The following is a 14378-nucleotide window of genomic DNA, read 5'->3' as shown; positions in this document are numbered from 1 at the left end:
TTTGCATTCAACTTTGTATCTAGACAATGTGGGATATTTTATAAGTCTTTTTATAATATATCTGTTAGTGCTTTGACCAAAGAAAGTGGTTTGTTTCTCTGTAACAGCTAAAAAGAAGATTTCGAAAAATAAAGCTTTCCCCTAAAAGTTGGACATTTGTTTTTGGCTCACCCGTAGGTATATTTCATCTACTGTTTGAGATTCCATGTGGCTACTTAAAAGCATGGAATTTAGGACTGGAATTTTCCTTTGAGATCATGTATTATGGTGTAACTCCCTCAATTCACACATGCAGAAATCAAGTACCGGAGGAATGTCTTCCTCAAGGTTATACAAGGAATAATCAATTAATCATAAGTATTTTTTAATCACCAACTATGTGTTAGGCACTTCTCTAAAGTGCGGTATATAAGCCTGAATCCTTGCTCTTCTAAGTGTATATCTAATGCTGTTTTCATTATATTGCATTATTTTTCTATTTTTATTTCTACATATTTAAAGGTTTTAAGAGGAAACTGCAAGTTTTAGGGTTGAACATGTTTCTGACAATGGTATCTCTGGTAAATGGCATCAGATTAACCTTCTTCATCTTGGTCCTTTTCTGAGATCTTATTATTAACAACATTGTCACAGAAAACAAACCTTCTAACAAAACTGAAAGCCATGTAATATTCTATTGTGAAATATAAGGGCTTAAGTAATTATTAGTGAAATTCAGTTGGTTTTACATTGATGCATAGTGACTTAAGTTTTTTAACATCCCATATAAATCCTTCTCTTTTTTTCAAGTAGCTTTCTCCAAATTAGAGAGAGAAAACCATGTTTCAATAGAGCTCATTTCATTGCTAGTCCCTCATTTGATATAGATTGCTACCCATCTACATTTTCACACTGTGTATATTCTTTTCCGTGTTCTTGTAGCAAACTGGAAGATTTTCTAGGAAACTAGAAGAGCTAGTCAATTTAGCTTATGGACTTAAAACAAACCGTTCAAAGCCGTACCTTTTAAAAAATGTTCTGGAAAGTTATTGAATGAGTCCTATTAGGAGGATGGTTCAGAAGCACTGAACATTGAATCTAGTTGATAGTTAGACTTAACAAAGATGTGTTAGGCTGCCAATGGGCCTTATCAGCTTCTCCAGCCCATCAGCAACTTTATCCTGAAACTTCCCAGGACCCTTCTAACAGCAGAAGGAAATCTAATTTGGTGGTTATCACCAATGCTGTGGCATCATCTGTCATGAATATCTTGCCAAAGTGTATTTTTTCTTGATGAAGTTTGAAGGTTGTAAATCTAAAGAAAAATATTTATCCAGTCTTTGACTGCAAAAACATGATTTCAAAACAATTAGTCCACTCACCAACTCAGTAAAACAACAAAACAGTTCAGTGGGAGAAAAACATTCAGTCCAACCTGTCATTTAATTGAATGATCAGTTAGAACAGTTGACCTCATAGGCCAAGTCTTGTGTAGATATGGCCTTCAGTTGTTATACTACATAGTTTAAAAAGTAGCAATAGAGGCTGATGTTTAAACTTTGTGACTTAGAACAAATATGAATATTGCCACTAGTCTAGCCATATAATTTTATATTTCTATAAAACATAGGAATGGCAATAATAAAGTAGAAAACTATACTGGTTTTATTACATGATGAGTAATTATGGTAAGCAATGAAGCAATCTTGGACTGTAAAATATGCAAGTAATATTGTGGTAGATGTGGTAGATAACCTACTTATATTTTACCAGACTCACTGGAAACAAAAATTCAGTTCTTAAATTCAACATTATTTCAATATTGTATATTAAAAATTGGCCAACCAAATTTATATTAGTAACATGTATGCTACATCTCACTTTTGCCATTTGTGTCTCTGAAAAATAGACATTGCAGATCTTTTCCTAAAGTCTATAGTATCTCAAAAGAGTGACTGAGCTTTTTTGAGGGATGATACAATCACAGCTGGAATAGCATAATGATTAAACAAAAAAAAAAAAAAGAGAGAGAGAAAGAAGGAAACAACAACATTGCTAGATAAATGTGGGACATCTTAAATAGAGGAAGGGATAAAGTGAGTGACAGCAACAATCTCCAGGATTACTGCTTTGGCACTAGGATCCTCAGATTCCACTAGCTTGCCAAAGAAATTGACCAGAGGAAAAGAACGTCAACAGATTAACTTCAGAAATTAAGTTTATTAATGGAATTTCATACATAAATACATCCACTCAGCATGATAGGAGGATGTTTCCTCTGATTCCCAGCTGTTAGATGATACCTTAAAATTGTTCAGTCTAACTCACTGAAGGAACGGAGACAAATCTCTTTTTGTTCTAAATAAGTGCTCACTAACCTGAGGCAGTGCTGAATACTGCCCATTTATTGTGAGCTGATTTATATTGTAATATAATTTAATGTAGTGTAAGTCATTTAGAGAGGGGGGAAAAGATTGGAATCAGATCAGTCATATGAACAGGAAAAGTCCTCTGATTTCAAATTTAAAACAAAAAGTTAAATTGTCAATAACTGAAGAATCTGCAAGGGCATGTTTGTAAATCCTTTGTTTTTATTGGGGGTGTAGTTAGTGGAAGCTTATTAGAAACACCTCAAATGTTTTAACTTTCATGCGTGGAACAGTTGTTTTGACAGATGGATGGACTTTATTTTAGGAACTGTCCAGGAAAAGTCTGACTAACACAGTCTAATCAGTATTACATAGTGCAATATTTGTTTGTGAATCATTGTGCATTGAACTCTTAAGGGATTTTTGGTAGGGCTTTTTTTTCTAATTCATTTTTCTAGGTTAATCTCTTTCTCCCTATTTCCTCTTATCTATTTGATCTACAAACACTGAAAACTCTCTTACAAATAAATGTAAATGTTTTGCCAATAAAGATGATACATTGATCATGAGGCATAGACTTTGCTTAGGCTAATTTATTGCTACTTAATCTCTTAAGGGCAGTTTTTCAGAGCTTAGTTAAATGTTTATTATGGATTTGGACTAGAAGATATTTCAAACATCCTCACAGGAGCAGATATGTTTGATCAGCTCTAAGCAAACCAAAGCCTGTTGATGACCTTGACCACATGCAACACAGAAAGGATAAAGGCTTGGGGAAAAAAATGTATTCACTTTGACTTAACTGTTCTCTTTCATCACCCTGTAACCCTCTAGTGGTGACTCAAAGAGCAACATGGTGCCAAAAAGTACATTACAGCTGAAAAGTTTTCAGAATTGCTGTGGTTCAAGCTAAGGTCACAATATCTTTTCTTCTGCCTCCTTGGAGCAAATATGTGTGAAGTGTGTTTCCTTCCTATGCCACCCTCACTCTCACCTCTTAAGGAAATATTCAAGCTGGTTCCAAATAAAAATGAATATCCTGTTTAGGAACTAACAAAACCTTGGCAGCAATGACTTGAGTTGTTTTTTTTTTTCCCTAAGTCGAATGACAGAACTGAAAAGCATTTATATAAAATCCGTCTTAAAAACACGCACACTCACACACACACACACACACACACACACACACACACACAAATGATTATCAACAATGGTTCTTTTAAGATCCTGGCTCTTTTATTGAAGCAGTTAATTTAATTCCTTTCCTCCTCCTGGAGTGGCTATTGATGCATTTTCATGCTATTTTTAGTCCATGTAGAAATTTTGATTTAATTCTTTTGTTTCCCTTCAAGTATCTTACATTTGGAGTTCATTTTTTCCCTCTCTCTTTCTCTTTTCTATTTGCATGGTCCTTCACATTCAAAGCAATATCCAGCTAGCCCCAGGGCACAGCAGAAATTCAACTTACTGCCAGCAAAGAGAGCCCAGTTGAGTGATAAACTAACTCATTCCAGGCTGTGGGCCAATAGGGTGGGTTTAGCCGCTATGTAGAACTGATACATTCAATCATCAGCATCCACATTATGCTCGTTTGCCAACTTTCACAGCTAGAGGTGTGTGGAGATACTATTTTTTTCCTACAATCTTTGGGAATGTCTAGACATCTTCTGGTAGTGGTTCATCTATGAAAGGTAAGATAGAAAGATAGAAAAATCCATCATATTCTGTGGGGGAAGGATCTCATCATTTACAGAAAATATGTGCTTTCCAGACAAAAAAAACCCTCAAACCCATGGGGAATATGAGTAGGTAGGAATATTTTTTTTTTTGAGAGGGCAAACTGAGGCACTGAAAATTTGGAAATGTGTAACCCAAAACACCGGGATAGTAAAATGATCCCAAAACCCTTAGCATTGTTTTAAATGCAGAAATAGGGGGCAAGTAAAGATTACAGAACAGTAACTATGCGCTATATTTATTTCACCTTCTTAAGCAGAGAGGGAAAATTTATGTCCCTAGTGAGTCTAATACCTCTATTTTCCAATTTCTTCATTTTACCTAGGGTGATGTAAATAGACTAGCAACTTGGGGGCTTTAGATGGATTTGGTATAATTCCTTTAATCTTGAACTTGTGAAATTAAGTGCATTTCAGATCAATCTAAAAATTAGGTAAATGGAAGCCTTTTCCCTTTTTAAAAATTGATAGAAATTCTATTGGATTTCAGATTAAGATTTTTCCCCATTTATCAGAAAGGCAGCCTATTGTGATAGTAGTATGTGCTATATAAGTTATGTGCCATATTGAATGTCTAATCACTCCTTACCCCCCCATATTCACACACATACTGAGAACATGGCATAGTAAATGTAAGTGTTGGTTTTGTTTTGTTTTGTTTTTTGATTAACATAAGGAAAAGAGATAGGAACTGGGCTTGTGATTTCACTGGTGTGAGGAATTCAGCGGTGAGGAATTTCTCTCTCTGCTGCAGATTGGAACCTTTTCTGCTGTCTAGAACTCTAAACTGTTGAATGATTTAGGGTAATACAATAGGTACATTTTAGAAGAAGAATTTGAACCCAGGACTTTCTGGCTATTAAAGTGCTTCTCTATTCACTACACAAAACTGCCCCTCATAGGAAGTCCTCAGACAATATGGAATTTCTAAAATTGTAGTAATTAGTGAATATGGGACACCTATTATGTGCCAGGCATTGTGATAAGTACTTTGCAAACATTTCATTTTACCCTAGAAACAACCCTGGGAGGTAGGTGCTATTATAATACCCATTTTGCACATAATAGGTGTTATCTAAATGTTAGCCATAATAATACTAATTACATAGCTATTTCAGATTGTCTTTATGTAAGGCAATGAGAATAATCACCTACAGGTGTGATGGATGTTTCTCTAAGACACAGATTCATACATACATATCCCTTGTTGATGGCTCTGATTTTACCATGAATTATTTATCTGTGATAATAATCTCTGTCTGACTCTTTAATAATCTAATCTGAATTTTAAAAATACAGGTAATCCTAGGAATGGAGCACAATAACACCCCAAATGCTTAGTGTTAGCATATGTCGAATATGCTTTTCCTTCATCAATAAGACATTCTAATTTTCCCAACTTGCCCCAGGTTCTGAGCACAGGATATTTTTAGGACAGCTAAGGGGACCAAATGGGGAGGGAAGAAACTAAGGACCTCTAAAAAATTTCTACCTATATAAGAATTTTGTGTGGGGATGAGTCTTTTTATAATGAAACAGAGGTAATCCTATCAAATTAAAGTTTCTTAAGGGAAACTTATAAAATTAAGACATTAATTCTTGAGTATATAAATAATATTTTATAAGTCTGGCTAGACAAAAAAAAATGAACATAAAGGTCCATCTTAAAACAAATGGGAAAAAAAAAACCTAACTATCTCCATGGTTACTCTCAAAATGAGCAAGGATTTGTTGTGAGTAGGATAGGAAGTCCTGAAGTTTTGTATTTAAAGATTTAACTCATCTTTGGAAGCAGATTTTCGAAGGACAGCGTCATAATTGCCCCTAGAAAAATTAGATTTTCATGGACAACAATAGAGATCAGTTGAACTGAGATTAATTTGTGAATTATTTTAGTTTTTTTGGCTGTCTGATTCTCATTTCATGGGGGCAATAGAGGTAAGGTCAAAAGTTTCAGGTGCAAATAGAAAATGCATATATGTTTTTGAAGATCAGGTGGAAAGTTATACCAAAAAAACTGTAACATGTCAACCATCAAAGTTTTCTCTTAACAGGCTGAATGTAATACCAGGATGGATTTATGTGTGACTTTTTTGAGTGTAGCAATAGGATTAAACTTTTCTTCCACAGTACTGGCCAATTTCAATGATACTGCATTTTGACTCTGACCTTTTTTATTTATTATATTTACCTGTTTGTTTTTCCTACTACTGTTTGTCCAGAGGAAGAAACTGAGTCTGGTTGGAAACTATCTGAAAAAAATATAAAACAATCTTTAGCTAAACGTTTTTGGTTTTATGGTCCCACAGATGAATACCCAATTGGAAAACTTTTAAAATGCATGTTATATGTTCAGTAACATAACTCATAACACATTGTATGCTATATGTAACTAATTTTTAAAATTTGTATTATGTGGGCAGTGGACCATAACAGCTTAGTGAAGTTGTTATGGTAGTTGATTTTTATAATGTCGATATAGATTTACTTATTAAAATATAAGAAATTGCTTTTTCCTGCTAAGGATTACTATAGCAATAAAAACGTTTGAATATCTTGGGTTTTCCCTCCTAGTGTTTCTCCAACTAAGGAGAGCATTTTTATTTGTATGATGGAAAACATTTTCTATTGTGGAATTTACTTCAGTGCATATTAAAAAGTTTTGATTGAATAGCTCCCCTGTTCCTCTCCCTTTCCTGGTCCCCTACACAACCTCTTGAGACATTCCCTTAAAGACCTTAACAGTGTAAAAGATCCCAACACTAAAATTCATGATGTGAAAGTATCTTCTTTGAGAATGAGTTAGCATATGCAGGGGGTGTGGGGGATGAGAAGGAGAGGTTTGCTATGTTTTTTTTTAAAAAATCACACTGTACCTAATATGGTAAAGCCCTTTTAGATATACCTCAATTAAATATAAATTTCTAGTTATGAGTAATTAATACATTCCTATTCTCATTTACATACAAGATTTATATTTTCTTCATACTTTTTAAAGTCTGAGAATAGTCATCAAAAGTTTCATTTTGACATGTCCACCTTGTTTCCAGTATAGGAAACTAATTTTTTCATTAGTAATGACTCTGATCAATTTCCAACCCCTAATCCATCCCAGAATGCCTGAGGAAGCCAGTTGGGATTCTTGGTTGTCTGTTATCACTTTCCTCCATTTCTTTTCAAATAAACCAGAACTAAATTTAAACTAAAGTAACTGAAAACATCAGTTTTGATAGTGTGAACATTTGAACTAAAAAAAAAAAAATCACTGGTCTCTGAGAATGTTTAGGTGAGTTGCTTAGAGTGACCCATTCAAAGCCAGTCCTATTTCAAACTCATGACCTCTTTGCAATGAGCAGCTTTGAATAGGAAATGAAATATATAGGACTCTGCTTTCCTTATATTCAAAGGGGAAAAATTAAGTAGCCAGAACAAGGGAGGGCACATCTTGGCAAAGAGAAAGGATAAGAAATAGGAGGAGTAACTTTCCTTTGTGTTGAAAGAAGTGTATATTTTGAAGTTATGCACCCTTGCGTGCAGAATAATTAGACCTTGGGTTAAGATAGTCATGGGCTGCTGAACAACAAACAGGCCTTAGAAGTGTGAGAAGGCCCCAAATGAAAATAAATCTGTTCCTCCTCTTAGCATACCCAATAGAGGATACATTAGTCAAACTAAAATCACTGTTTTATTTTATTTTATTATATTTTTTTCCTTACAGAAAGAATGTGCTAATTTCATCAAGGTGCTTAAGGCTTATAACCAAACTCACTTGTATGCCTGTGGAACAGGGGCTTTTCATCCAATTTGCACCTACATTGAAATTGGACGCCATCCTGAGGTAAAGCTGTTTAAAAAAAAATCTTGTCCATGACCCTTTTCCTATTTCAGTGCCTTATTGCTAATTACTGCAGTTCATTTAGTTTCCAAATTGTTGCTCTGGGTGATTTGCTTCTAACTGAGATGTTGATATTATTTCTGATTTGTGAATGCTAATCAAATGGAGTCATCGTCTACCAATAGCTCAAGAGCCAAAGGGAACAAAGAAAACTAGCATTTGTTTTTACCCCAGATTACTAAGTCAGTTTTCTTTTGTTTTGGTGGCAGGTGCCAACAGGCTTTTTGTGTACTGTGGTCTCCTTTGTCTTTCGTTGTGTTAGCCTCCCCCTCCAGTTCCTTTCTCAGACAGCGCTACTGTCTACCACCCCAGCTGTTTTCTTCTGCCTAGGGATTAAGACTAGATGCTTACACATGCATCTATATTACATATGTTTCTCAGGCATCCCATTTTATCCAAATAGATTATGGTTCTTTTGTTTTGTTTTCTGGCTTAGTTAAGTACTAATTTTTATGCATTTATTTATTCTTCTAATGGTAAGGTAAGGAACATGGAAAAATTAATAGCATACTGGGTATATACATATATAACCAGAAAGATGCCAATTCAAATCCCACTTCAGCCACTCACATCATTTTTAATGGTAAACATCTGAACTTAGTCCCAAGTCTCTGAAAATGTTTGTGTGAGAATCTCAGTGTGACTCAGTTAAAGCCAATTCTATTTCAGACTCACAGCCTGTTTTGCAAAGGTCCGCTTTCTAGAGAAAAGTGAAATATAGCATTTGTCTTTCATTATACCCAAGGGGGGAGGAGAACTCAAATTGAAAATACAAGGAGATTGTGTATTAGCAAAGAAAAAAAAAGCTAGAGGCTAGAGGAATAATTTTTTTTTCATATTGGAAGAAGTGTTCCTGAGCAAGACAGGTGATGCAGCAGTACTGGCCATGGAGTAGGAAAAATCAAGTCCAAATCTGGACTCAGATGCTTACTACTATGTGACTATGGGTAGGTCATTGAACATCTACTTTAGTTTCCTCATCTAAATTTGAGATAATAGCATCTGATCCTTAGTGTTGTTGTGAAGATCAAATGATATATTTTTAAAACTCTTTGCAACTCTGAAAGGTTGAATTCTAGCTATTATTACTACTTCTACTACTACTACTACTACTACTACTACTACTACTACTACTACTACTACTATTTCTACTACTACTACTACTACTATTGTTTTTGTTATCATTATTATTTTATCAGTTAATTCTCTGTGTCTTACTTTCCTCATCTGTGAAATCAAGGATCTGATGGCCTCATATCCTTACTATGTTGTCCCTTCTTAAATACTATATTTCACTCTTCTATAAATCTAATTTCATATAATTCGATTTCTAAGTATTTACTTGTTACATTACTTTTCTGTGATAATCAAGTGAAGAAAATTAGCTTAAATTCTGGCTAAAAGAGAAATTGACCATCATTGCAAGTGTTATCTGACCAGAATGGAATATTGCTGATGATGAAAGTAATTTGCCAAATAGCATTTAACCTTGTACTTCCTGTTTTCAAAATGTCCTCCATCAATACTCGGCTTCATGTCCCAAAATAGAGACATTCCTATTCTGTATCTATTAGTGCCCTTATTCAGTAACTTCCTTCCAAACTAGAGGTAGGTATTGTCTCTTTTTAAACATTTTCAAACCCAAATTTCTAATCTAAAAACAAACTTTTGGGGCATTGTGGCATAGGAGCATCTCTCCTAAGTGATCCAAATATATGGCTTTGAGTTCTTTCTTTGACACATAATGTCTGAGACATCTAGGCAGAGCAAGCACTTAAACTTTCAATGCTCTGATGTAGTAGTGATGGGAAACTTCAGCTATCTAGACATCTGCTAAAGGTCTCTCTGCCAAGAAGCAGAATTGCTAATAGCTCTTTGGCTTATCTCAATGATAATTTCATACTTCAAAAAGTGAAAACCTATATGGGAAATTCTGCTTTGGATCAGATTCTCTCTAATAGAGAGAAACTAGTTCCTAGGGTATAAATGATAGTAACACTAGGAGATTCTTGGAGTTTGTGAGAGAGAAAAAAGAAATTTGGGTCAAGTTAGACATATGCCTTAAATTTTGGGAAAACAAATTTGAAAGGATAGGTAGGATCCAGTGGAATAACATTCTACCAGGGAAGTTGGCGTTGAAAGGACTGAACATTCCCTAGAACAAAATACTGAAAGATACAGGGTAGGTTACTGGGTAATATGTTCTCATAGTCTTTTTTCTCACTCTCAGTTTCTCAGCATCTTTAATTTTTTTTAATGTACAGAAAACTTTTAAGCTGCAGAATGTAATACATGTAGCTATTTCTTTAATCCATAAAGTTCCAAAAGTCTTAGTGCAGTTTTAAGCTCCACTAGTGGGTATATATTTATTTCTCTTCTACATTTTCACGTATATATCTGAATCAATAGTAAATTATGTAAATATTCAATTTCTTTTTCGTACATTGAAATGTTTATAAGGATTAAGTTCACAATTTCAAAAATAGCTTTGAAAAGAAAAAACAAATCTTTCACTACTCAGAGTAACTCTTGAAGACCAAGTTGTAGAGCAGGTGACTTGCTTGGCTAGTGGGAATTTCCTCCCTGGAATTCCCTCTACCAATGAAATCCCAAGTGTAGTTCAAACGATAACAACTAAAACATAATTTAAATATTACTAAATTCTTGGTAAACCACACCTCTAGATCAATTTTATTACCTTAAATGTTTTTGTTTGTTTGTTTGTTTTTTAGGGTAGGTGACTCTTTCTTCCTATTTGATTTAGCTTGGCAATGATGATCTTATATTTGGGCTGCAATGCTTTTTTTCAGTTTGAGAATTTAGAGAGTTTTTACCTCTCTCCATTGTTGGCCTCCCTGAATCAATGCCCAACTATCTGGTTCCAGAGAAGAGTGAATATCACAATTTTCCAAGAACATAGATTCAAATTAAAATCCTTGTAATAACCATTTTTGAAGCCTGTATCTCAGCATATTATAATGGAGAGAGCATAAAACTCTGAATTCCTGAGTAAGAGTTTTGGTTACCTGATTTATAAGTTTATTCCTCAGCCTCAATTTCTCATTCATAAAGTAGGTCTAGAAAAATACTATCCAAAAAAACTGTTGAGGCTGCCAATATCCTGCCCTTTGTGTCAGTGGGTAGTATTCCATTGCTTAGGAAAAGGAAGAAGTCAGGTTTTTATTTTGTTTTTTAATAATAATTGTAGCTAACATTTACATGGACAAATATACGGAGACTCCCAAAGTCTTCGTATATTTCAGACTACTAAAGCTGACAACTGCACTAAAACTTTTGAGACACTGTATAGTTGTTTTTGTAAGGTGTTCTTCACAACACTCTGAGTTAGTTGCAGTTATGCCCATCTTGCATATGAGGAAACTGAGACAAAGATAGGTTAAGTGACTTGCGCAGGGTCACACAGTAAGAGTATGAAGCAGACTTCAAATTGAGTCTTCCTTATTTCAAGCCCTGGACTCTCCACTGGGAAAACTCATAGGTTTTAGGAAGTATGGAGTTTTAAAAAATGATTTTTGGATTGATAAAAATTTGAGGTTCACAGATCAGTTGGGAAACAATCTATTACATTATCTCTACTGTCTTTTCCATCTTACGTTTTTTTGAAAAACAATTCCAAATATTTTAGTTACTCTTCAGTGGTAAGACTTGAGTTGGTTGATTGAAAGCTGTAGACATCTCTGAGTGAGGCTACTTTTAAGTTTTACAATGTTTAATCCCTCTGTTGATGATATTTTAGTCCTATGTCTCTAATTAATGACTGTTTAAGTCACTAAAGCCAATAATGCCAGAATGTCTCTATCCTTTCCTGGTAATCCATTCCACTATGAACTGAAACCAGAAATTTAAAAAAAAATGTCCACTGAATACTTATTTGTCCAGTCCTGTGCCTTCCGGATTAGAGAAAAATAGACACTTTTAGAGAAAAAAATATAGACTTCCTCTGTCCCAAGTGACTCAGTTTTCTACCTCCACTCCCCCACGCTATCTGCACTGTAAATAGTAGGAGGATTATGGAGCTTAAAATGCTGTTGTTTGCACAAACAAATCCAACACAATTAAAATTAGAAGGAAAACATAACGGGGAGAAAAGCTTTTGTAGCAAGTTTCTCTGATAAAGGTCTCATTTCCAAGATATGTAAGGAATTATTTGTATTTATAAGAATAAAAGACATTCTGCAATTGATAAATGATACCAGGATATGAACATGTTATTCTCAAGGGAAAAAACCCAAGTTATCTATAGCCCTATGAAAAAAATGATCCAGATCACTAATAATAAGAGAAATATAAATGAAAGCAACTCCAAGGTTCTACTTCACACTCATCAGAATGGCAAAGCTACCATAAAAGGAAAATGGCAGATGTTGCAGGGGCTGCATGGCCATCGTAGGAATTTGGTTTGCTTGACTGTATTTATATAAAGGTCAATCCTTCCTTTCTTTTCCTTTCTTCCTTCCTCCCTTCCTTCCTACTTTCTGCAATTATAAATAAATATTAAAAAGAGTTGATCATTGGGTTCCTTTCCTTCATTCTTGAAAATATCTCTATTAAAATTATTACTTGTTAAACCATGAAGCTACGCATCCAAAATATAATATGTCATCTCATATCTGTAATAATCTCTGTTGATTTCCTTGCTGCCAACCTCTGTACCTCCTATGCATCACTGCCAGAATGATCTTCCTAAAACTTCTCTATAATAAACTCCTTTCCAGTTCAACAACTAACAGTTTCCCTTTTTTGCTAAATGCTTCAAATCCAAACTCTTCTAGTTTACTCTCAAAATCAACCACTGTCAAATTCCAAGCCTCTAGAGAGTAAGATGGGGCCTAACATTGCTGGGTGATTAAAAACCAATTAATTGGACCTTAGGGAAAGAATCTTTCTAGGGAGAAGTGGGTCCAAATCTTTATCCCAGAAAATAAACAGTATATTGTGCAAAGTAAAACCAGAGGTCACAGGATAATCAAATCAGAAACTATCAGAATAAATCAAATCAAAACTATTAGAAGATGAAAAAAACAGTTCAGAACTTTGGTCATTTTAGCTGACACTGAGGCAATCTGGCATAATGGATGGAGAGCTGAGCTTGGTCAGGAAAATCTGGATTCAAGTTCCCTCAAAACATACTGACTGTATGATCCTGGGATAATCACTTAACCCCTCAGTGTCCCAGGGAAGACTAACAATAAAAATTGTAGAACATTTTGACATCCCCCATTTCCAGCAAAGGTTTCTTCACAAAGAATTCTATTATAAAGGACAGTAGTAGTCTTCGGCAAGATAAAGTTTGACTTATACAAATTTTCTATGACAATATTCTATAATGGGGGGAGGAGCCAAGATGGCGGAGTAGAAAGATACACATATACTAGCTCCAAACCCACAGCCCATAAAATACCTGTGAAGAAGAACTCCCAACAAGTTCTGGAGCAGCAGAAGCCACAGAACAACAGAGCAGAGGAGATTTCTGTTCCAAAGAGCCCTGAAAAACTGACCTGAAAGGTCTGTTGCTCACCGACCTGGAGCAGAGCCAGCCCTGCCTTGGCCACGTGGCACCAAGAGGAGCAGATCCAAGCAGGCTTCAGCAGCGCAGGTCCCTCTACCCACGGGCGCTAAAGGTCAGTGAGAGAGTCTTTTTGGCTTGCCAAGAGGGGAGCGGAGTGTCCCCATAACTCAGGCCCCCTCAGGAGGCAGCAGTGGAGGTAGCAGCAGACAAGGGCTCCCAAAGCAGGCAGGAGCCCAGATCCATTGTTGAAGGTCTCCACATAAACCCCCTGAGGGAACTGAGCCCTGTGTGGCGGCCCTGCCCCCACCTGAGCACCTGAACTCAATCTCACACTGAATAGCAGCCCCGCCCCCACCCAAAGCCTTGAGGCTGGGAAGCAGCATTTGAATCTCAGACCCCAAGTGCTGGCTGGGCAGATCTGGAGGCGAGGTGGGGGTGGAGAGGACACTCAGAAATCAAGTAACCCCCCTGGGAAAATGCCCAGAAAAGGGAAAAAAAAAATAAGACCATAGAAGGTTACTTTCTTGGTGAACAGATATCTCCTCCCTTCCTTAAGGATGAGGAAGAACAATGCTTACCATCAGGGAAAGACGTAGAAATCAAGGCTTCTGTATCCCAAACATCCAGAATAAATATTCAATGGGCTCAGGCCAGGGAAGAGCTCAAAAAGGATTTTGAAAGTCAAGTTAGAGAGGTAGAGGAAAAACTGGGAAGAGAAATGAGAGAGATGCAAGAAAAGCATGAAAAGCAGGTCAACACCTTGCTAAAGGAGACCCCAAAAAATGCTGAAGAAAATAACACCTTGAAAAATAGGGTAACTCAACTGGCAGAAGAGGTTCAAAAAAGCCAATGAGGAGAAGAATGCTTTA

At 35.7% G+C, this 14378-nt stretch overlaps 1 protein-coding gene across 1 annotated transcript in view; it reads left to right on the top strand.

The window, feature by feature from the left end:
- The window catches only part of SEMA3A (semaphorin 3A), a 524728-nt gene that overhangs the window by 336570 nt on the left and 173780 nt on the right, over window positions 1–14378 (top strand). The window contains 1 exon segment of the mRNA XM_072653227.1: window positions 7803–7922. Coding sequence (XP_072509328.1) covers window positions 7803–7922 — 120 coding nt within the window.

Source organism: Notamacropus eugenii, chromosome 3, assembly GCF_028372415.1.
Source record: "Notamacropus eugenii isolate mMacEug1 chromosome 3, mMacEug1.pri_v2, whole genome shotgun sequence".
NCBI classification, from domain to species: domain Eukaryota; kingdom Metazoa; phylum Chordata; class Mammalia; order Diprotodontia; family Macropodidae; genus Notamacropus; species Notamacropus eugenii.
The sequence above is the reverse complement of the archived record's forward strand: the minus strand, read 5'-3'. Positions and strand labels throughout refer to the sequence as shown.